Source organism: Poecilia reticulata, chromosome 9 (genome assembly GCF_904066995.2).
Source record: "Poecilia reticulata chromosome 9, P_reticulata-male-v2, whole genome shotgun sequence".
Taxonomy (NCBI): domain Eukaryota; kingdom Metazoa; phylum Chordata; class Actinopteri; order Cyprinodontiformes; family Poeciliidae; genus Poecilia; species Poecilia reticulata.
Window position 1 is genome coordinate 33692106 of NC_088838.1, and position 22500 is coordinate 33714605.

At 42.5% G+C, this 22500-nt stretch overlaps 2 protein-coding genes across 3 annotated transcripts in view; one reads left to right on the forward strand and one right to left on the reverse strand.

Moving 5' to 3' along the window:
* LOC103470845 (tetratricopeptide repeat protein 16) overlaps positions 1 to 14228 on the reverse strand; it is a 21180-nt gene extending 6952 nt beyond the window's left edge. The window contains exons 1-8 of one of the 2 annotated variants that reach the window (XM_081610982.1): positions 14085 to 14228; positions 13476 to 13651; positions 12358 to 12448; positions 12143 to 12280; positions 7030 to 7133; positions 6690 to 6816; positions 2991 to 3205; positions 1 to 94 (exon numbers count right to left, since the gene is read on the reverse strand). The exon at positions 1 to 94 is cut by the window's left edge and continues 172 nt beyond it. In XM_081610982.1, the coding sequence (XP_081467108.1) occupies positions 1 to 94; positions 2991 to 3205; positions 6690 to 6816; positions 7030 to 7133; positions 12143 to 12280; positions 12358 to 12448; positions 13476 to 13651; positions 14085 to 14117 (978 nt within the window). In that variant the 5' untranslated portion in view covers positions 14118 to 14228. The remainder of the gene's footprint in view (positions 95 to 2990; positions 3206 to 6689; positions 6817 to 7029; positions 7134 to 12142; positions 12281 to 12357; positions 12449 to 13475; positions 13652 to 14084) is intronic. The other variant, XM_081610983.1, reaches the window with a different exon arrangement.
* A 69-nt stretch (positions 14229 to 14297) lies between these two features.
* Positions 14298 to 22500, forward strand: part of slc2a8 (solute carrier family 2 member 8) — a 15965-nt gene continuing 7762 nt past the window's right edge. Inside the window, exons 1-5 of the mRNA XM_008419511.3 lie at positions 14298 to 14914; positions 14990 to 15163; positions 17740 to 17902; positions 18755 to 18961; positions 19729 to 19828. Coding sequence (XP_008417733.2) covers positions 15069 to 15163; positions 17740 to 17902; positions 18755 to 18961; positions 19729 to 19828 — 565 coding nt within the window. The 5' untranslated portion in view covers positions 14298 to 14914; positions 14990 to 15068. The remainder of the gene's footprint in view (positions 14915 to 14989; positions 15164 to 17739; positions 17903 to 18754; positions 18962 to 19728; positions 19829 to 22500) is intronic.

Here is a 22500-nt window from a genome sequence, read left to right on the forward strand (position 1 = left end):
CTCCTCCTCCTCCTTCGGCTCGCAGAGCTCAGCGGCCTGGACCAGATCCTCGATGGCCGAGATGAACTCCTTCAGACGTCGGTACAGAGTCCCTCTGGAGGGGGACAAGCCGATTGTCACCCTGGTTTGGCTTTGAAGATATTAATGAAAGTGTAAAGGTCAAAAGGTCAACCAGCCCCTCAACTTTTATGAAATCCAACTTTCTTTATATCTTTAAAATGATAGCGGCACAAACGAAAATTTTTGCTGCACAGACCAGCACAAACGTTTGACAAAAATTTTGTTTGGTTTCATAAAAGTGGGGGGGGGGCTGGTTGACCTTTTGACCTTTACACTTTCATTAATATCTTCAAAGCCAAAGCAGCACAAACGAAAATTTTTGCTGCACAAAACCAGCACAAACGTAGCCGAGTTGATTGACACCATTTTGTCTGATTTGAAGAAGGTGGGAGGGCTGGTTGACCTTGGATGACCTCTAGAAACATTTCTTTATATCTTTAAAATGATAGCGGCACAAACAAAAAATTTTGCTGCACAGACCAGCACAAACGTAGCACAAACGTTTGACACCAATTTTGTCTGATTTGAAGAAGGTGGGGGGGGGGGGGGGGCAACTTCACTCAGGTCTTTTTCTCACTGCACACCGAGTCAAACCCTTTGAAAAACCTGTTCCCCTCGTCACCTGTGGGGGCGCTGCACCAAGAGCCACTGAAGGAAACGACACAAAAACCCCCCTGAAGACGCTGAGAGCAACTTCCTCCTCCAGCAGCGGGAGGATTTCGGTTCTCCGGTGAAAGACGCCGAGTCGTTTCTCCCGTTAGCGCTCATTTGTTTTGGCTGCGCTTACCCAGAATGCCTTGCCCGTAATCCGTTTCCTGCGTTCAAACTGGACCAGAGTCCACTTCAACCGAACCCAAACCCAAACCTGTCACATTTTTCTGCACCATAAATTACCCAAAGAATTTATAGCGATGGAAGATAATGTTGTTGATTTGAGGCAATTTTGAAGTATTGCAGCGATAATGACATGAAAATGCTAGAAAACTTTAAATTCTGATGAACGTTTGCCACTGAAAGCGGAAGACATTTTAAATATTAACAATAAACAAAACAACAGAAACAACAAATAAAATGGGTTAAAAAGTTTCTGTAAACAAAATTATCCTTAAAAAAAACCCGTCAGACTGACGATTTTTGTTTTTGGATGAGAAAAGAGGAAAAAAACCAGAAAAACGATAAATCATGCAAACGGAAATTATTGAGTTTGTTTCAGTTTATCACGCGATCAATAAGCTATACGGCTTATTGAAACAGGCCGGCCGAGTTTGTAGGCAGACCAGAGTTTGCTTTTTTGGTTTGACTGCACAGTGGTGCAGTTGGTAGAGCTGTTGCCTTGCAGCAAGAAGGTTCTGGGTTCGATTCCCGGTCTTTCTGCATGGAGTCTCCATGTTCTCCCTGTGCATGGTGGGTTTTCTCCAGGTACTCCGGTTTCCTCCCACAGTCCAAAAACATGACTGTCAGGTTAATTGGCCTCTCCTAGGTGTGAGTGTGTGTGTGCATGGTTGTGTGTCTCTGTGCTGCCCTGCGACAGACTGGCCACCTGTCCAGGTGACCCGTCCAGGTGACCCCGCCTCTCGCCTGGAACATTAGCTGGAGAGGCAGCAGCTTCTCCCGACCCACTGAGGGACCAGGGTGTCAGAAAATGGATGGATGCAGATTCACGCCTCCCCAAATAAACCGGACTTTCTAGGCAAACGGACTGGAGCTGGATTAAAGCGAACCGGACCGGGGTGAACGACCTTCTGGGTCCAGATCAATCAATCAAATTTTATTTGTATAGCACATTTCAGCGGCAAGGCATTTCAAAGTGCTTTACATGATTAAAATAAAAACGGGAATAAACAGAGTGAAAGAGAAAAAGATTTTGAAAAAGATTAAAACCAATAAAAAAAGATAAAAACATAAAACCTCAGAGTTTTAGTTATAACGCCATGTAACGAGGTACTCACACCTTAAAACCTTCATTACAACATAAACTGAGAATAAGGAAATACAAAGTAAAGATAAAAACATTAAAAACATCAAAACCGGAACTGTAACCCTAATTCAGCCATAAGCAGCTCTAAACAGGTGGGTTTAAGATTTAAAGGCTCTCAGTGTTTCAGCTGTTTTACAGTTTTCTGGAAGTTTGTTCCAAATCTGTGGTGCATAGAAGCTGAATGCTGCTTCTCCTCGTCTGGTTCTGGTTCTGGGGATGCAGACCTGAACCAGAAGATCTGAGGGGTCCAGACGGTTGGTACAGCAATAACAGATCTTTAATGTATTGTGGTGCTAAACCATTCAGTGATTTATAAACTAACGTCAGTATTTTAAAGTCTATTCTCTGAGCTACAGAGGAGGGACTTTAAACCTGGTGTTATGTCTCTATCTTCCTGGTTTTAGTCAGAACAGCAGCAGCAGCTCCAGGATCAGCTGCAGCAGCTTCTGGATCAGCTGCAGCAGCTCCTGGATCGGCTGCTGCAGCTGATCCAGAAGCTGCTGCAGCTCCAGGATCAGCAGCAGCAGCTCCAGGATCAGCTGCAGCAGCCGATCCAGGAGCTGCTGCAGCTGATCCAGAAGCAGCTGCAGCCGATCCAGGAGCTGCTGCAGCAGCTCCTGGATCGGCTGCAGCAGCAGCTCCTGGATCGGCTGCAGCAGCTCCTGGATCAGCTGCAGCTGTTTGATTGATTGATTAGTCAGACCTGTGAGACGCTGTTGCAGTAATCAATGCGGCTAAAGATAAACGCATGGATGAGTTTCTCTAGATCGCGCTGAGACATCAGTCCTCTAACCCTGGAGATGTTCTTCAGGTGATAGAAGGCCGACTTTGTAACCGTCTTAATGTGGCTCTGAAGGTTCAGGTCAGAGTCCATCACTACTCCCAGGTTTCGGGCCTCCAGATTCATGTGACCAATGATTTGGTCTCATTTGCTAATTATAGCTGAGCCCACCTGAACAGGTAGAGCTGTCCGTTCCCCGGATTGGTCTCCAGGGCGACGTTGATCAGGCAGAGCGCCTCCTGCAGGTGGCCAGACAGCATCCTGATCACCGCCTGCTGCCTGTTGTCCTCGCTGGCCTCCTTCAGGTGCTGCTGCATGGCTCTGGCCTCCCGGCACTCCGGGTCCAACTCCAGCGCTGACCGCACGTCTCGGAGACAACAGGCTATCTGAGGAACGGCAGAGTCCTGAAGTTAGGGCTGAAAATATCCACGTCGCTGAATTAAAAACAAAAAAGCTTTTAAAATCAAACTCGGTTAATAAAATCATACAAAACATGAGAAACATTATCAGGAAGTTTTAACTTCGACTGTAAAATACAAAGACATAAATAAGTGACGGGACTTGTTTACATTTTTTAAAATCAAATTAAATGCAGGGTCTGTAATTAAATAATCTAATTTTAACTGACAACTGTATATCAATAAAATGAGCAACATAGAAGCTCCCTTTACTGCTAAATTATTGAATAGATAAACACATTAGCTCTAGATATTATTTTTAACCTGTTATTTAGGTTATTCAACCATCAGATGGGAGCAAAATGTTACTCCATCCATTCAGCTTTCCAGTGTTTCAGCAGCTTCTTCAGACATGTGGACGCTGACAGTAGCATGTTTAGCCCTGAGATGCTGTTTTAGCTTCGGATAGCTTCGCCGAAGGCTGACTCCTTTTAGCACAACTTGAGCACAACAACGGTGTTTTCCAGCGTCCCATCAGATCGTTTCGAAGCAGAAATTAACCCCCAGTGGGACGTGAAGAACAGCTTTCCATCGCAATTAGCATGGCTGTTAGCACATGCTAGCTAGCGGAAGCCGCTTGTGCGTCGGTACCAGAAACGTACTGGAACGTGTGTATGTAAAACTAGCAGTTAATCATGTTATAAATGTTGACTTCTTAAAGCCATGTGAGTATTTAATCTAAGTTAACACACTGACGCCCCGGCTGTAAAATGAATGTTAGTGTGTGATATTTTTTTTTCCATGGTCACCGACATGTTCAACAGGTTTTTATGTTTCTCTCTGTAAAGTAAAACCACTCAAAGTGTTGGAGAAATGAAGGTTGGCCTCCAGATTCATGTGACTATTTGGTTTCATTTGCTAATTATAGCTCCTAACCTGTTGAACCGGCTTCACCACACCTGAACTGAGCATCGGGACTTTTACCTCCACATGAAACAAAAACAATTTGGTGGAAATGATTGCAAACGTATCGAGAAAAGACACGTTTCTGGTTGGTTACTTTGAGGTCAGAAGGTTGTGGGCTCAAATCCAGCAGTGCTTCTGACCGAGACATTTACACGAGAAACTAGATCAAAACGACTTGGTGAAACTTTGTGTTTTTACTGTGTAACCAGGTGAGACCTACACTGCAAAAACACAAAATCTTACCAAGTATTTTTGTCAGGTTTATGTCGTTTTATAGCACATTAGAAATAAGATAAAACTAACTTAGAGTTTTAATAATTCCTTAATATATTTTACCTTCAACATGGAAAACATGTTTTGCTGTCAGTGAAATAATCTGATGGTGGAACTAGAACTTTTTAATTAATATTAAAAATATTTACTTAATAAAAGATCATATTTCTTGCTGAAAAATTACTTGTTAATTACAAGTTAGTTACATGTTATTTAAGTTGTATTAATATATCTGCACCAGAACCCAGATCAGAAATACTTGGTAGGATTTAATGTTTTTGCAGTGCCGGCCTCACCTGGTGCCGGCCTCACCTGGTTCCGGTCTCACCTGGTTCGGCCTCACCTGGTTCACCTGGTTCCGGCCTCACCTGGTTCACCTGGTTCCAGCCTCACCTGGTTCACCTGGTTCCAGGCTCACCTGGTTCCAGCCTCACCTGGTTCACCTGGTTCCAGTCTCACCTGGTTCACCGGGTTCCAGTCTTACCTGGTTCACCTGGTTCCGGCCTCACCTGGTTCACCTGGTTCTGGTCTCACCTGATTCCGGCCTCACCTCATTCCGGTCTCACCTGGTTCCGGTCTCACCTGGTTCCGGCCTCACCTGGTTCCAGTCTCACCTGGTTCACCTGGTTCCAGTCTCACCTGGTTCCGGCCTCACCTGGTTCCGATCTCACTTGATTCCGGCCTCACCTGGTTCACCTGGTTCACCTGGTTCATCTGGTTCCTCTCTCACCTGGTTCACCTGGTTCCAGACTCACCTGGTTCACCTGGTTCCTGCCTCACCTGGTTCACCTGGTTCCGGCCTCACCTGGTTCACCTGGTTCCGGCCTCACCTGGTTCACCTGATTCCGGCCTCACCTCGTTCCGGTCTCACCTGGTTCCGGTCTCACCTGGTTCCAGTCTCACCTGGTTCCAGTCTCACCTGGTTCACCTGGTTCCAGTCTCACCTGGTTCCGATCTCACCTGATTCCGGCCTCACCTTTTTCCGGTCTCACCTGGTTCCAGCCTCACCTTGTTCACCTGGTTCCAGTCTCACCTGGTTCCAGTCTCACCTTGTTCCGGCCTCACCTGGTTCACCTGGTTCCAGTCTCACCTGGTTCCGGCCTCACCTGGTTCCGATCTCACTTGATTCCGGCCTCACCTGGTTCACCTGGTTCATCTGGTTCCTCTCTCACCTGGTTCACCTAGTTCACCTGGTTCCAGACTCACCTGGTTCACCTGGTTCCGGCCTCACCTGGTTCACCTGGTTCATCTGGTTCCTCTCTCACCTGGTTCACCTGGTTCCAGTCTCACCTGGTTCACCTGGTTCCAGTCTCACCTGGTTCCGGCCTCACCTGGTTCACCTGTCTCACCTGGTTCCAGTCTCACCTGGTTCACCTGGTTCACCTGGTTCCGGCCTCACCTGGTTCCGGCCTCACCTGGTTCCAGTCTCACCTGGTTCACCTGGTTCTGGCCTCACCTGGTTCACCTGGTTCCGGCCTCACCTGGTTCACCTGGTTCACCTGGTTCACCTGGTTCCTGCCTCACCTGGTTCACCTGGTTCCGGTCTCACCTGGTTCACCTGTCTCACCTGGTTCCAGTCTCACCTGGTTCACCTGGTTCACCTGGTTCCAGTCTCACCTGGTTCCAGTCTCACCTGGTTCACCTGGTTCTGGCCTCACCTGGTTCACCTGGTTCCAGTCTCACCTGGTTCACCTGGTTCTGGCCTCACCTAGTTCACCTGGTTCCAGTCTCACCTGGTTCACCTGGTTCTGGCCTCACCTGGTTCACCTGGTTCCGGCCTCACCTGGTTCACCTGGTTCCTGCCTCACCTGGTTCACCTGGTTCCGGCCTCACCTGGTTCACCTGGTTCACCTGGTTCCTGCCTCACCTGGTTCACCTGGTTCCGGCCTCACCTGGTTCACCTGGTTCACCTGGTTCTGGCCTCACCTGGTTCACCTGGTTCCGGCCTCACCTGGATCACCTGGTTCACCTGGTGCCGGCCTCACCTGGTTCACCTGGTTCACCTGGTTCCTGCCTCACCTGGTTCACCTGGTTCCTGCCTCACCTGGTTCACCTGGTTCCGGCCTCACCTGGTTCACCTGGTACCGGCCTCACCTGGTTCACCTGGTACCGGCCTCACCTGGTACCGGCCTCACTTGGTTCCGGCCTCACTTGGTTCCGGCCTCACCTGGTTCCGGCCTCACCTGGTTCACCTGGTTCCAGTCTCACCTGGTTCACCTGGTTCCGGCCTCACCTGGTTCTTGACCTTGTGAACTCTGGCTCTGAAGACGTAGAGCTCGGCAGACGGGCCCTCTGCGATGACCCGGTCCAGCCCCGTCAGACAGGCGTCGTGTTGCCCTGCGGCGGTCAGGCAGGCCAGGCTGGAACGAGAACCGAGACCCGAGACTGAAAACCCAAAACCAGCCGCGGAAACCGACCTGAACGGCAGAAACCCAACTGCCTGGTTGGGTTTCTGCCATGAAATGTCTCCGTTCGCCTGATGGTTCCTATCTTTAGATCCTCTTTCTATCGAATTGTTCACATCTGCAGAACAGTGAGGTGTAGAACCAGAACCAGGAGGAGGTTCTGCGGACCTTCTGATTCTGAAGGCGCCGGCGGCCTCCGGCTTCCGGTCGGCAGCTTTTCCGAACATGTGCAGCGCCTCCAGGAAGAGGCCGCGGTCGAACAGACACTGGGCCTGAACACAACAGAACCAGAACCAGAACTTCAGTCAGAACGTTACTCATCACCATCTGATTTTAAGCCCATAACAACAGAACCAGAACCAGAACTTCAGTCAGAACGTTACTCATCACCTTCTGATTTTAAGCCCATAACAACAGAACCAGAACTTCAGTCAGAACGTTACTCATCACCTTCTGATTTTAAGCCCATAACAAGCAGAACCAGAACCAGAACCAGACCTTCAGTCAGAACGTTACTCATCTTCATCTGATTTTAAGCCCATAACAACAGAACCAGAACCAGACCTTCAGTCAGAACGTTACTCATCTTCATCTGATTTTAAGCCCATAACAACAGAACCAGAACCAGAACTTCAGTCAGAACGTTACTCATCACCTTCTGATTTTAAGCCCATAACAACAGAACCAGAACCAGAACTTCAGTCAGAACGTTACTCATCACCATCTGATTTTAAGCCCATAACAACCAGAACCAGAACCAGAACTTCAGTCAGAACGTTACTCATCTTCATCTGATTTTAAGCCCATAACAACAGAACCAGAACCAGAACCAGAACTTCAGTCAGAACGTTACTCATCACCTTCTGATTTTAAGCCCATAACAACAGAACCAGAACCAGAACTTCAGTCAGAACGTTACTCATCACCTTCTGATTTTAAGCCCATAACAACAGAACCAGAACCAGAACTTCAGTCAGAACGTTACTCATCACCTTCTGATTTTAAGCCCATAACAAGCAGAACCAGAACCAGGACCAGACCTTCAGTCAGAACGTTACTCATCACCTTCTGATTTTAAGCCCATAACAACAGAACCAGAACCAGAACTTCAGTCAGAACGTTACTCATCACCTTCTGATTTTAAGCCCATAACAACCAGAACCAGAACCAGAACCAGAACTTCAGTCAGAACGTTACTCATCACCTTCTGATTTTAAGCCCATAACAACAGAACCAGAACCAGAACTTCAGTCAGAACGTTACTCATCACCTTCTGATTTTAAGCCCATAACAACCAGAACCAGAACCAGAACCAGAACTTCAGTCAGAACGTTACTCATCACCTTCTGATTTTAAGCCCATAACAAGCAGAACCAGAACCAGAACCAGAACTTCAGTCAGAACGTTACTCATCACCATCTGATTTTAAGCCCATAACAACCAGAACCAGAACCAGAACTTCAGTCAGAACGTTACTCATCTTCATCTGATTTTAAGCCCATAACAACAGAACCAGAACCAGAACTTCAGTCAGAACGTTACTCATCACCTTCTGATTTTAAGCCCATAACAAGCAGAACCAGAACCAGGACCAGACCTTCAGTCAGAACGTTACTCATCACCTTCTGATTTTAAGCCCATAACAACAGAACCAGAACCAGAACTTCAGTCAGAACGTTACTCATCACCTTCTGATTTTAAGCCCATAACAACCAGAACCAGAACCAGAACCAGAACTTCAGTCAGAACGTTACTCATCACCTTCTGATTTTAAGCCCATAACAACAGAACCAGAACCAGAACTTCAGTCAGAACGTTACTCATCACCTTCTGATTTTAAGCCCATAACAACCAGAACCAGAACCAGAACCAGAACTTCAGTCAGAACGTTACTCATCACCTTCTGATTTTAAGCCCATAACAACAGAACCAGAACCAGAACTTCAGTCAGAACGTTACTCATCTTCATCTGATTTTAAGCCCATAACAACCAGAACCAGAACCAGAACCAGAACTTCAGTCAGAACGTTACTCATCACCATCTGATTTTAAGCCCATAACAACAGAACCAGAACCAGAACTTCAGTCAGAACGTTACTCATCACCATCTGTTTTTAAGCCCATAACAACAGAACCAGAACCAGAACCAGAACTTCAGTCAGAACGTTACTCATCACCTTCTGATTTTAAGCCCATAACAACCAGAACCAGAACCAGAACTTCAGTCAGAACGTTACTCATCACCTTCTGATTTTAAGCCCATAACAACCAGAACCAGAACCAGAACTTCAGTCAGAACGTTACTCATCACCTTCTGATTTTAAGCCCATAACAAGCAGAACCAGAACCAGAACCAGACCTTCAGTCAGAACGTTACTCATCTTCATCTGATTTTAAGCCCATAACAACAGAACCAGAACCAGAACTTCAGTCAGAACGTTACTCATCACCTTCTGATTTTAAGCCCATAACAACAGAACCAGAACCAGAACTTCAGTCAGAACGTTACTCATCACCTTCTGATTTTAAGCCCATAACAAGCAGAACCAGAACCAGAACCAGAACTTCAGTCAGAACGTTACTCATCACCATCTGATTTTAAGCCCATAACAACCAGAACCAGAACCAGAACTTCAGTCAGAACGTTACTCATCTTCATCTGATTTTAAGCCCATAACAACAGAACCAGAACCAGAACTTCAGTCAGAACGTTACTCATCACCTTCTGATTTTAAGCCCATAACAAGCAGAACCAGAACCAGAACCAGACCTTCAGTCAGAACGTTACTCATCTTCATCTGATTTTAAGCCCATAACAACAGAACCAGAACCAGAACCAGAACTTCAGTCAGAACGTTACTCATCACCTTCTGATTTTAAGCCCATAACAAGCAGAACCAGAACCAGAACCAGAACTTCAGTCAGAACGTTACTCATCACCTTCTGATTTTAAGCCCATAACAACAGAACCAGAACCAGAACTTCAGTCAGAACGTTACTCATCACCTTCTGATTTTAAGCCCATAACAAGCAGAACCAGAACCAGAACCAGACCTTCAGTCAGAACGTTACTCATCTTCATCTGATTTTAAGCCCATAACAACAGAACCAGAACCAGAACTTCAGTCAGAACGTTACTCATCACCTTCTGATTTTAAGCCCATAACAACAGAACCAGAACCAGAACTTCAGTCAGAACGTTACTCATCACCATCTGATTTTAAGCCCATAACAACAGAACCAGAACCAGAACTTCAGTCAGAACGTTACTCATCACCTTCTGATTTTAAGCCCATAACAACAGAACCAGAACCAGAACTTCAGTCAGAACGTTACTCATCACCATCTGATTTTAAGCCCATAACAACAGAACCAGAACCAGAACTTCAGTCAGAACGTTACTCATCACCTTCTGATTTTAAGCCCATAACAACCAGAACCAGAACCAGAACCAGAACTTCAGTCAGAACGTTACTCATCACCTTCTGATTTTAAGCCCATAACAACAGAACCAGAACCAGAACTTCAGTCAGAACGTTACTCATCACCTTCTGATTTTAAGCCCATAACAACCAGAACCAGAACCAGAACCAGAACTTCAGTCAGAACGTTACTCATCACCTTCTGATTTTAAGCCCATAACAACAGAACCAGAACCAGAACTTCAGTCAGAACGTTACTCATCTTCATCTGATTTTAAGCCCATAACAACCAGAACCAGAACCAGAACCAGAACCAGAACTTCAGTCAGAACGTTACTCATCACCATCTGATTTTAAGCCCATAACAACAGAACCAGAACCAGAACTTCAGTCAGAACGTTACTCATCACCATCTGTTTTTAAGCCCATAACAACAGAACCAGAACCAGAACCAGAACTTCAGTCAGAACGTTACTCATCACCTTCTGATTTTAAGCCCATAACAACCAGAACCAGAACCAGAACTTCAGTCAGAACGTTACTCATCACCTTCTGATTTTAAGCCCATAACAACCAGAACCAGAACCAGAACTTCAGTCAGAACGTTACTCATCACCTTCTGATTTTAAGCCCATAACAAGCAGAACCAGAACCAGAACCAGACCTTCAGTCAGAACGTTACTCATCTTCATCTGATTTTAAGCCCATAACAACAGAACCAGAACCAGAACTTCAGTCAGAACGTTACTCATCACCTTCTGATTTTAAGCCCATAACAACAGAACCAGAACCAGAACTTCAGTCAGAACGTTACTCATCACCTTCTGATTTTAAGCCCATAACAAGCAGAACCAGAACCAGAACCAGAACTTCAGTCAGAACGTTACTCATCACCATCTGATTTTAAGCCCATAACAACCAGAACCAGAACCAGAACTTCAGTCAGAACGTTACTCATCTTCATCTGATTTTAAGCCCATAACAACAGAACCAGAACCAGAACTTCAGTCAGAACGTTACTCATCACCTTCTGATTTTAAGCCCATAACAACCAGAACCAGAACCAGAACCAGACCTTCAGTCAGAACGTTACTCATCTTCATCTGATTTTAAGCCCATAACAACAGAACCAGAACCAGAACCAGAACTTCAGTCAGAACGTTACTCATCACCTTCTGATTTTAAGCCCATAACAAGCAGAACCAGAACCAGAACCAGAACTTCAGTCAGAACGTTACTCATCACCTTCTGATTTTAAGCCCATAACAACAGAACCAGAACCAGAACTTCAGTCAGAACGTTACTCATCACCTTCTGATTTTAAGCCCATAACAAGCAGAACCAGAACCAGAACCAGACCTTCAGTCAGAACGTTACTCATCTTCATCTGATTTTAAGCCCATAACAACAGAACCAGAACCAGAACTTCAGTCAGAACGTTACTCATCACCTTCTGATTTTAAGCCCATAACAACAGAACCAGAACCAGAACTTCAGTCAGAACGTTACACATCACCATCTGATTTTAAGCCCATAACAACAGAACCAGAACTTCAGTCAGAACGTTACTCATCACCATCTGATTTTAAGCCCATAACAACAGAACCAGAACCAGGACTTCAGGTCAGAACAGAACCGAGCTCAACTGGACTGATCCGTTTGAGATGCCGGGTGTCAGAAACCATCGATTTTATTTACAGTAAAATAAAATAATTCCCTCAGTTTTGAAATTCAAGCCGATCAGCAGAAAAATGTTAACATTTTTAATACAGTAATAAAGTGAAAATTAAACCCAGATAATTTCTATTCTGTGTCTCAGATATCGCATAGTTTCAGATGAATAATGCGGGAGGTTTTACCTGCATGTGGTAGATGAAGGACAGACGAGCGTCGAAAGCTCCAGGCTCCAGAAAACTGGCTCGATTATAACAGTCGGCTGCCGACTGGAAGTCACACAGCTGAATATAAGCCTCTCCCAGGCTCACATGCAGCTCCGTCTGAAGCAGAAAAGCTAAAACATGTTAAAAGTTTGCTAACCGAATCTAAAGCAAACATTGTTTTCAGCTGGCAGCACCTGTTCAGGCTGCAGGTAGATGGCTTTGGAGAAGCAGAGCACAGCCTTCTCATACTGGGACTTCTCCACTGCCTCTTTCCCTTTTATTAAACTGAAACGAAAAGCTTTAATTATTGCCTAAAAGCATCAGATGTTGCACATATTATTGGTATAAATCAGGGGTCCCCAAACTACGGCCCGCCTCCACATTTGGTCCCGCCCCCTAAACGACAGAGAGCATTTAGATTTTTTTTTCATATATTTTCCGGACTATAAGCCGCTACTTTTTTTCCTAAGCTTTGAACCATGTGGCTTATATGAGAATTTTTCTTCAACCACCAGGGGGCTCTTTAGCAGGAAGTGAATCATTGGAAGTCAAAATTGGAAATCAAAGAAAAAAGCGCCCATTAAAACGGAATTAGGTTTTAATAGGGAATTGAAATTTGAGAATGTTGTTGATCAGTTAAACAGCATTGAGGGGAAAAATTTTCGTTTTTTAAATAATACTCTGATCGTTATGAGAATTTGAGGTATAGATATTAGGATCCAATAGATGGCAGTAGTGCAACAATAATGGATGCAAGCTGCTGTTGAAATCTAAAGAAGAAGAAGAAGAAAGCTCCCATTTTCATTTAGCACATGCTAGTAGCAGACACAAAGGAAACTACTGTAATCAGTTCAGTTAAATCTAAACTTGGCAACTTTTTCTTTTTCAACCGTAATAAATGTGATATTCAGTCGACCTGTTATGACTCCAATTTTGGGCGTCCGCCCCCCTCTGCTGCTGCTGCATCGCTGTGGAAAACCAGAGATATCTGCGGCTTATAGTTCGGGAAATACGGTATTTATTTCATAAATAGTGTTATTTCCTGTTTTTTCTGTGAAGAACCCAAAGAGGGTTATTTGATTGTGCTTTCTGGAAAACAATACATATTTACATGTAGGTACTCCTGCAATCGTCACACTTTTTCTGTTACAAACTGACTCCGGCCCCCCAGCAGAGAAGGAAAACGTTTGGGGACCCCTGGTGTAAATCATCCACAGGTTTAATTGCATTATCTTTTAGGAATCAGTTTCATTAGACACTCTCTGAATTAGTTTCTTCTGCAGAGTGTGTTTGTAATTGAGTTTGTCCTCACTGCTCTGCAGCTTTGCTCTTAATGATTATGTCCGGATGCAGTTTAGGTCTTCGAAAGCGATGGTCTCTGACTGCAACAAGCCGATCACTGAAGTCCACGTAGGTGCTTCTTCTCCTGGCCCTTTCCAGATGCTCCTCGGACACAGCAGTGGAAAAGACACCTGGTCCGTCTTCATGCTGATAGACGGAAAAGAGAAGAAGTCAACATTCTCCCTGTATTTAATTATATTTAATTTGTTCCATCTTCTAATCAGGCTTCTCTTAGACAAAAATAAAACGAATCAACTAAAATATCATTATAAAATATCTTTTCTTTTAAGATAAATAAAATTAGGATGGAAAAAATAAAACTGTTACTGTATGTAATTAAGTTTTATCATCATCTAAAATAAAATTGATTAAAACGAAAATAAAATAAATGCGTAAAAGTTTAAAAATCTGAAAAATACTGAAATTAAAAACAAAAACATTAAAAACAGAAGGATTAAATTAAAAAGCTCTGACTTGATTTGATTATTGGGGTTGATTGAGTTACGAAACTTAGCAGTTATCTAACTCTGAAAAAAGCTATTTTATCTTTATTTACGTTGTTTGTTAATAATTTACTCACTGTTTGATCATTTGTCTTCTCAGGCGTGTCCATGTTGTTTGTAAAAACGCGTTTACCAAAGAGGAGTTACTGAACATCTGCTTTGTTTTTCTGTTTCTAAACTTTAACTAAATCTGAATTAAATCTGAATGTTTCCGTGGAAACCAACTCAAAACGCCATGTGGGCTTTTATTTTCTTAACAAAGAGTTTCAACGCGGAGCGAGAGTTGTGTCCCTTTCTGTTCCGGTGACGTTTTTAAACAACCGGAAGTGTCAAATTAAATCCACGAACTTTCATTTCGCTGCTAAAAGTCTTGTGTTATGTAACGTAACATGGTAAAACCTTAAATGCAAATACATAGTCGTGTAAAAGTGAACAGTTGTTGATTTCTAATTATTATTTTGTTCTGTTTCACTGCTAGCATCATGTTGCTAGCTGAACATGTAGCTACTGAGTTATAAGAGAGAAAAAATCTACAGGATTTTTAAAAGTGGTGTTAAAAACTAATGTTAGCTGTACAATTTCCTTGGTTTTATCTTAGTTATGTTACCGTGTACTCGATATTATTTAAGTATGTTTATACGGCAATAAGCTGGTTTACAACACATCCTGCTAAGTCTTAAATTTAAAAAAATAAAATAAAATCACCGGTAAATATTTTTAAAAAGTGTACATTGAATCTCTCAACTATAACCAAGTCATAATATGTACTAACATGTAATAGATTGCGTTTGAGAGTTTTATTTTGAAAGTCGTGTAGCAGGCACTAGAGGTGATCAGCTGACTCTGATGGTAATAAAGCAAGTTGTCAGGAGGAAGCTGAGCTCAACCGGATCGTCTCATTGTTCAGGTAACAACCGCTGGGAGCTCACATATGATCTTTTATTGGTTTATTAAAGCAGCTGCTCTCGTTTCTCCGCTACAGACTTTCCCGGCCGGTGGATTCATGCTGAGGGCGACCGAGAGCAGAAGGTAAACACCGGGGAAGGATCGCTGCCGTCCGCATGGACATCCAGACGGAGAGACGGAGGCTGCTGGATGAGGAGGGCGGAGATGAGGATCCTACGGGACTCCTGTCCGAGCAGGAGGCTTATCTCAGGTCAGCCTGATGACCACTTTGTGCAGCCAGAGTATCAGAGGACGAACTTACCTTTTCAAGCGGGGTTTCTGGACATGCTAAGTCTAAAAAGTGCTTCTCAGCGTTCAGGTGGAAACTTGGCTGGATGTTTCAGGTGTGTCCCTGCTTTAAAACACACCAATCTGAGGCTTGAGTTGCACAGTGAACTGGTCAACTAGTTCTGCAGAATCTGGTTTTAAATCAGGTTTGTTAGAGAAGAGAAACACCTGAAGCAAAGCATTTTACCCCCCGAGAACCAAACCTGGGAAACACCCAGCAATTTGCATGAAACAACCACCTAGAAAGTAGATCATTCAGCTGCGTTCAGCTTAAACCGTGTCCGCTCTCTGTTAAATGAAACAGTAGAGTTATGGTTGGTAGAGACAAAATAACACGTTTCCAAAGTCCAAAATGACGAGTTGGACCTGCTCGTTTCGTCTGGTCTTCAAATCCAAAGTCAGAGGTTTTCAGTTTACAGGGATGTAAAATTGTAAATTACAGAAAATTGAGAATTATCAACTGGTTAAATAGTTTCGTATTTACAATCACATCCACTCCAACAAAAACACTGTATTGGCTGCTGCAGCTTGCTGCCTGATTGCTTTATGTGGTCTGACATGATACACAACAACAACAACAACCTTTGGGTATAACTAGTTTATACCCAAAGGTTGCTCTCCATTTCTAAATCTTGTTTTGAACCAGTTTTCCTCCATCTTGCTCCCCACCACCTGATCTGTAATCTGTTCATATTCTGGTTACTCAGTCTGGTCAACTTATTTTTATCTTTATTTATTAGAAATTTCAATCAAAAAGTTGAACACAAATGGCCACAGTGTCAGCCTAGGACTGTGTGTGTGTGTGTGTGTGTGTGTGTGTGTGTGTGTGTGTGTGTGTGTGTGTGTGTGTGCCAGCTGTGACACACACACAGCTGTGAAGCATTAGGCACTAAAGCATTGAATCAATGTTCCACCTTTATCCAGAAACCAAGAACACAAACGTCCTTCTATCATTCTGAGGACTTTGTATTGATTTCTGTTCATTTTAGTAAATTCATTTATACCAAATTTAGATATTTTCCTTAAATAAATGGATCATTAACAGGTATATAGTGTTGATAAACTGTCTAATTTGATCCTTCAGGCTGCAGTATGGAACTTTTACTAAAAACTAAGATTTTTGTTAGAACTGTCACCATGTTGTGACAGTTTATTATGAGCCAGGAGGAGGGGCTTAGCGCTGTCAATCATCCATCCATCCATTTTCTAACACCCTTGTCCCTCAGTGGGGTCAGGAGGTGCTGCTGCCTCTCCAGCTGGCGCACCGGGTGAGAGGCGGGGTCACCTGGACAGGTCGCCAGTCTGTCGCAGGGCAACACAGGACACACAACCATGCACACACACACTCACACCTAGGGGCAATTTGGAGAGGCCAATTAACCTGACAGTCATGTTTTTGGACTGTGGGAGGAAACCGGAGTACCTGGAGAAAACCCACCATGCACAGGGAGAACATGGAGACTCCATGCAGAAAGACCGGGAATCGAACCCAGAACCTTCTTGCTGCAAGGCAACAGCTCTACCAACTGCGCCACTGTGCGGCCAATCAATACTACTCAATGTGCTAATCTATAGTCATGCTAACGAGCTATGCTAACTGGCTCTGATTGGATATTTGTCAGGGGGTTATGCTTTCACATGTTAGCTTCCTTCTTGGACTTATTTTAACACGTAATTAGAAAACATGTGAAATTAATGGATGACAGTGGCCAGGGCTGATCGGGCCGATGGACACTCTGGTCTGGATTGTTTCTGGTAGTGGCAGCATCATGCTGTGGGCCGTGGAAGTTGGTCAGAATTGGAGTTAAACCTGTTTGATGTAACCTGGAACCGGCCCAGGCGTGTCCAGACTCTGGCCAGCGGCCATCTGCAGCATTTTAATCCTGACTCATTTAAATCTCCCTAGAATGGAAAAGGTTGGCTACAGCACAAAGCATTTCTCCTGTAACTTCACTGTGGTTTTGTTTTCTACTGAACACAACCACATCTGTCCAGTGACTTTCACTGAAAAGCAGACTTTGTTGCATCTAAATCAGTTTTTATTGAATTTATTAAAGTTGGCTAAATAGAGGCTGGCGTTGCTAGAGGAAGAGTTCCCCGAATTCCTGTTAATATACTGTGAATTTACTCAATGTCTTCCTGTTTTTTACCAAATCGAGCCAAAAAAAGCATTTGCAAAAATTCTTTTAATAAAGAAAAAGCGGAAAATTAGATTTAAAGTTTTGGATTTAAGGTGATTCACACAAATCTGGCAACCTTGTTTTGTTGCTTAGAGCGTTTCATGTTTGGCTTATTGTTGAAGAAAACGTTTGGACACCACAGACATATGATCATTTTCATATGTCAGAGGAGTGGCCTAGTCAAAGTCCAGACCAAAACACAGTTGAGAAACTATGGTAAGACTTGAAACAAAGTGTTTCTTACACAAAGTTTGAAAATTCCTCCAAAATAAAAGTGCACAGTTCATTTAACCTGCTTCCTCTTTTGCTTCGTCCGCAGCAAAGTGAAGAACAGGAAGTTGTACCTGGCCTCGTTCGCCGCCGTCCTGGGTCCCATGAGCTTCGGGTTCGTGCTGGGCTACAGCTCGCCCGCCATCCCTGAGCTCAGCAGGATTTCCGACCCTCGGCTGCGGCTCAGCGAAGTCGAGGGCTCCTGGTTTGGGGTACGATGACGCAACATCACATGGCTGGAAGCAGGGCTGAGTTTGGGCTGCATCAGCAGCTTTATGTCGTCACATGCTGCCGAAAAATACTTATTACAGCGAAAAACAGCCAACGAGACACTTAAACGGGAAGATTTACATTAATTAGATGTAAATTCATTCATTAACAAGGAAAAGGTTTTCAGATATTAGCTCTGATGAGGCGTAATTATACATCTTTACATTTGGAACAAAGTGAAAATGCTAAACTGACTCAAGTTTTGCAAACCTAAGCATAAGGTTTATTTATTTATTTATTATAAATATTTATTAATAATATTTATTTATTTATAAATATTATTAATAAATAATATTTATAAATATTTATAATATTTATTATAAATATTATAATAAATATTTATTATAATAACAGAACTTATTCTTTAAACAGAATAAGTTCTGTTATTATAATAAATATTTATTATAATAACAGAAAAGTTCTGTTTAAAGAATAAGTTCTTTAAACAGAATAAGTTCTTTAAACAGAATAAGTTCTGTTATTATAATAAATATTTATTATAATAACAGAAAAGTTCTGTTTAAAGAACTTATTCTGTTTAAAGAATAAGTTCTTTAAACAGAATAAGTTCTTTAAACAGAATAAGTTCTGTTTAAATAATAAGTTCTGTTTAAATAATAAGTTCTTTAAACAGAACTTATTCTTTAAACAGAATAAGTTCTGTTTAAAGAATAAGTTCTTTAAACAGAATAAGTTCTTTAAACAGAATAAGTTCTTTAAACAGAACTTATTTTGTTTAAAGAACTTATTCTTTAAACAGTTGAGCGCTGAGGTTCCACGTCCTGTTTTCACAGTCCATCGTAACGATAGGCGCGGCGGTGGGCGGCCTGCTGGGCGGCTGGATGGTGCAGCGGATCGGCAGGAAGCTGACGCTGATGTCCTGCACGCTGCCCTTCGTCTTCGGCTTCACCATCATCATCGCCGCTCAGAACGTGTGGATGCTGTACGTGGGCAGGGTGCTGACCGGCCTGGCCAGCGGCGTCACGTCTCTGGTGGTCCCGGTAAGAAGCGCCTGGGTTTAGACCGGATCGCCAGGAAATTCAATCTGAGCTGAGCAAATGTGGAACAGAGCAGCTGAAACGTTAAATGATCGATTCACTGCATGGTCCAACACGACCCAGCATCAGGGCCTGACTGAGAGAGGAACTTTTAGATTGTGAGAATAAAATCATTACGACAGTAGAGTCATGAATAAAGTTAGAAAATTATGAGGAAAAATGAAATTACCAGAAGAACGTTGTAAAATTGTGAAAAAAAAAGTTGTTTTAATGAGTTTATTTATTATACGGATAAAGTTCAACAGAAAAACTGGTTGCTGAAGCTGCTTCACATCAGGCTGGAGCGTTATTATATTATATTATATTATATTATATTATATTATATTATATTATATTATATTATATTATATTATATTATATTATATTATATTATATTATATTATATTATATTATATTATATTATATTATATTATATTATATTATATTATATTTTATTTTATTTTATTATATTATATTATATTATATTATATTATATTATATTATATTTTATTATATTATATTATATTATATTTTATTATATCATATTTTATTATATTATATTTATTATATTATATTTTATTTTATTTTATTATAGTATAGTATATTTTATTTTATTTTATTTTATTTTATTTTATTTTATTATATTTTTACCAGAAAGAAGCCATGAATCACGTTTTAAGTGCTGGTGAATGTGACTATAATTACCAGTTTTCTCTCCTCCTCCTCCTCAGTTGTATATTTCTGAGACGGCTCATGAGAAAGTCCGCGGGATGCTGGGCTCCTGCGTTCAGCTCATGGTGGTCCTGGGCATCATGGGAGTTTACCTGGCAGGTACGTCGCTGCTGCCCCTGTGAATGCTTAAAGGATTCCTCTGACCAATGAGAGCGAGCCTCCTGTGTCCAGCCGCAGTGTGAGTGTTTCATCTGAGGCTCCTTTGCTGCTTTGATTGAAACGTTTGGAGGAAGAGGAGAGCAGCTGGCGCTCAGGTGATCCTCTGATAAGATCGGATCTGCAGCCCGACACCTGCCTGCAGTAACCACCGATCTGGGCGGCTGCATGTTCTCCAAATAAACGCTGGAGTGTCCGGTCAGGTGGGCTGCCTCGTGATGGCCTGGCTGTGCAGAAAGGTGGATTATTAACGGAGTTAACAAGTTCAGACGGATAAAATGATGGATGACGTCAGGGATCTCCTTCTGTTTGGTGTAGTCCAGGGGTGTCAAACTCCAGTCCTCGAGGGCCGGTGTCCTGCAACTTTTAGAAGTGCCTCTGCTGCACCACACCTGAATAGAATAATTAAGTCATTAGCAAGGCTCTGGAGAACTGAGGAGGTAATTAAGCCATTTGATTCAGGTGTTTTGTACCTGTGGCACATCTAAAAACTGCAGGACAGCGGCCCTTCAGGACTGGAGTTTGACACCCCTGGTGTAGTCAAAGGTAGAGCTGTTTGTTTATTCACAACCGGACGTCTGACGTGAATACGGTTAAGGTCTGGATTCTGCTTTTTGCACAGATAATAAAGACATTTTATTAGTTTTATCACACTAATTAGGTGAAAGGTGCAATGCAAAAGTTAAACAGTGCAAACCAGATAGCAAGTAATATTTCAGTTCAATGTTTTAAAATGGAAATCAAGACAAATACTGAACTTAACACAGAATATAAAATCTGCTTCAGTGGTAATTTAGACGTTTCCAGAGACATTCAGAATAAATATCTCTGTTTCATAAACAAGTTAATAATAAAGTGCTTTTCTTTTTGCATACATTAGTAAATCAGGTGCCAAACAGCTGAGTTTTCTGCTGAGTTAAAGTTTTAAACGAGTTAAAGTGAACAACACGTTCATTAACTTCTGTTTGCTCAGCGTGTCGCTCGGCTGGAGCTAAAATCCTGGTTCATTTTAAATAAACTGCTGCATTCTCTCTTTTTTCATAGATTTCACTTATGATTTCACCAAATTTCTTTTTGATGCTGTTCATCAAAATTGAATGTAATTCAAGGGCTCGACACTTGACACAAAAATTACTTTAAATGTGGGTCTGGAAAACCTGGAAAACCTGGAATATGGTTGATTGGATCGACTTCTGTCCGTAACGTCTAGAAAAGCCATTTTGTGTCTTGACTTTTTTCTGAAACGGATTCAGTGGAATTTCTCTGAAGTCTTTCAAACATGTGAAGGGAGGAAGAGTTGGGATGAGTTCATGAAAGCGACTCGTTGTCTCATCTCAGCCTCTCCTGGAGGCTGACGCTGGATTAAAATAACCACATTAGCTTTATATGCTGAATTAACTGCAGAACCGCTGCAAATGTCATGCACAGAAAATCTCACCCAGCTCTCTTATTTTTCACCAATCTCATGAAAGCACGCTTATTTTATCCGGAGACATTCCTTCGATGGTTTATTAGAGTCTTTAGACAGTAAATTTCCACAAAAAGCATCTCTGGATTTTTCCAGAACAAATAAGGGAATTTCTGAGTTTGAAAAGTTGAAAATTTGTTGGAAAAAAACTCATAAGTGATTAAAAAAAAACTCTGATTTTTTTGTGTTTTTTTTCTAGCAGATTTTCAAACTTTTCCAGCTCAGAAATGTCCTTGTTTTTTGTTGTTTTGCTGTAATTTACTCCTGTCTTTTCTGTCCACATTGACCGTAAGACGCTGTGTTACGTTCCTGACCAAAGTAAACAATGCAGCCAAACACCATCCATCCATCCATCCAGTTTCTTGCACCCTTGTCCCTCAGTGGGGTCAGGAGGTGCTGCTGCCTCTCCAGCCAACGTACCGGGTGAGAGGCGTGGTCACCTGGACAGGTCGCCAGTCTGTAGCAGGGCAACACAGAGACACACAACCATGCACACACACACTCACACCTAGGAGCAATTTGGAGAGACCAATTAACCTGACAGTCATGTTTTTGGACTGTGGGAGGAAACCGGAGTACCCGGAGAAAACCCACCATGCACAGGGAGAACATGCAAACTCCATGCAGAAAGACCGGGGCCGGGAATCGAACCCAGAACCTTCTTGCTGCAAGGCAACAGCTCTACCAACTGCACCACTGTGCAGCCCCAAACACCAACCAGTTAGGATTAAATGTTTCTCTGAAGGAGTTTGAACAAAGCTGGACATTCTCAGATTACTAACACCTAAAATACATTTACTGAAATATAATTATTCATGTCACAGCATTTAATTACAAGGAAGCTTCACTTTGTTCATTTTGAAATAAAATACGTTTATTTTCTTTTATTCTTGGATGTATTTATCCTCTCTGAACATTTATTGTTTACCGAATGTTTTCATCATGTAATTATGCTTTTTATTGCATTATGTCATAAAGAGAATGATCGTTAAACTGAGAGTTTATCCTCAGAAAGTCACACTTGTTCACTTTGGATCTTAAGAAAAAGTCAATTTAATAATCTCAGATTATTACATTTCCTGATTCCTACCAGGAATCTTTCTGTTAAAGATCCAGTGATTCATTACGATCAAAACAAGTTTCCTTT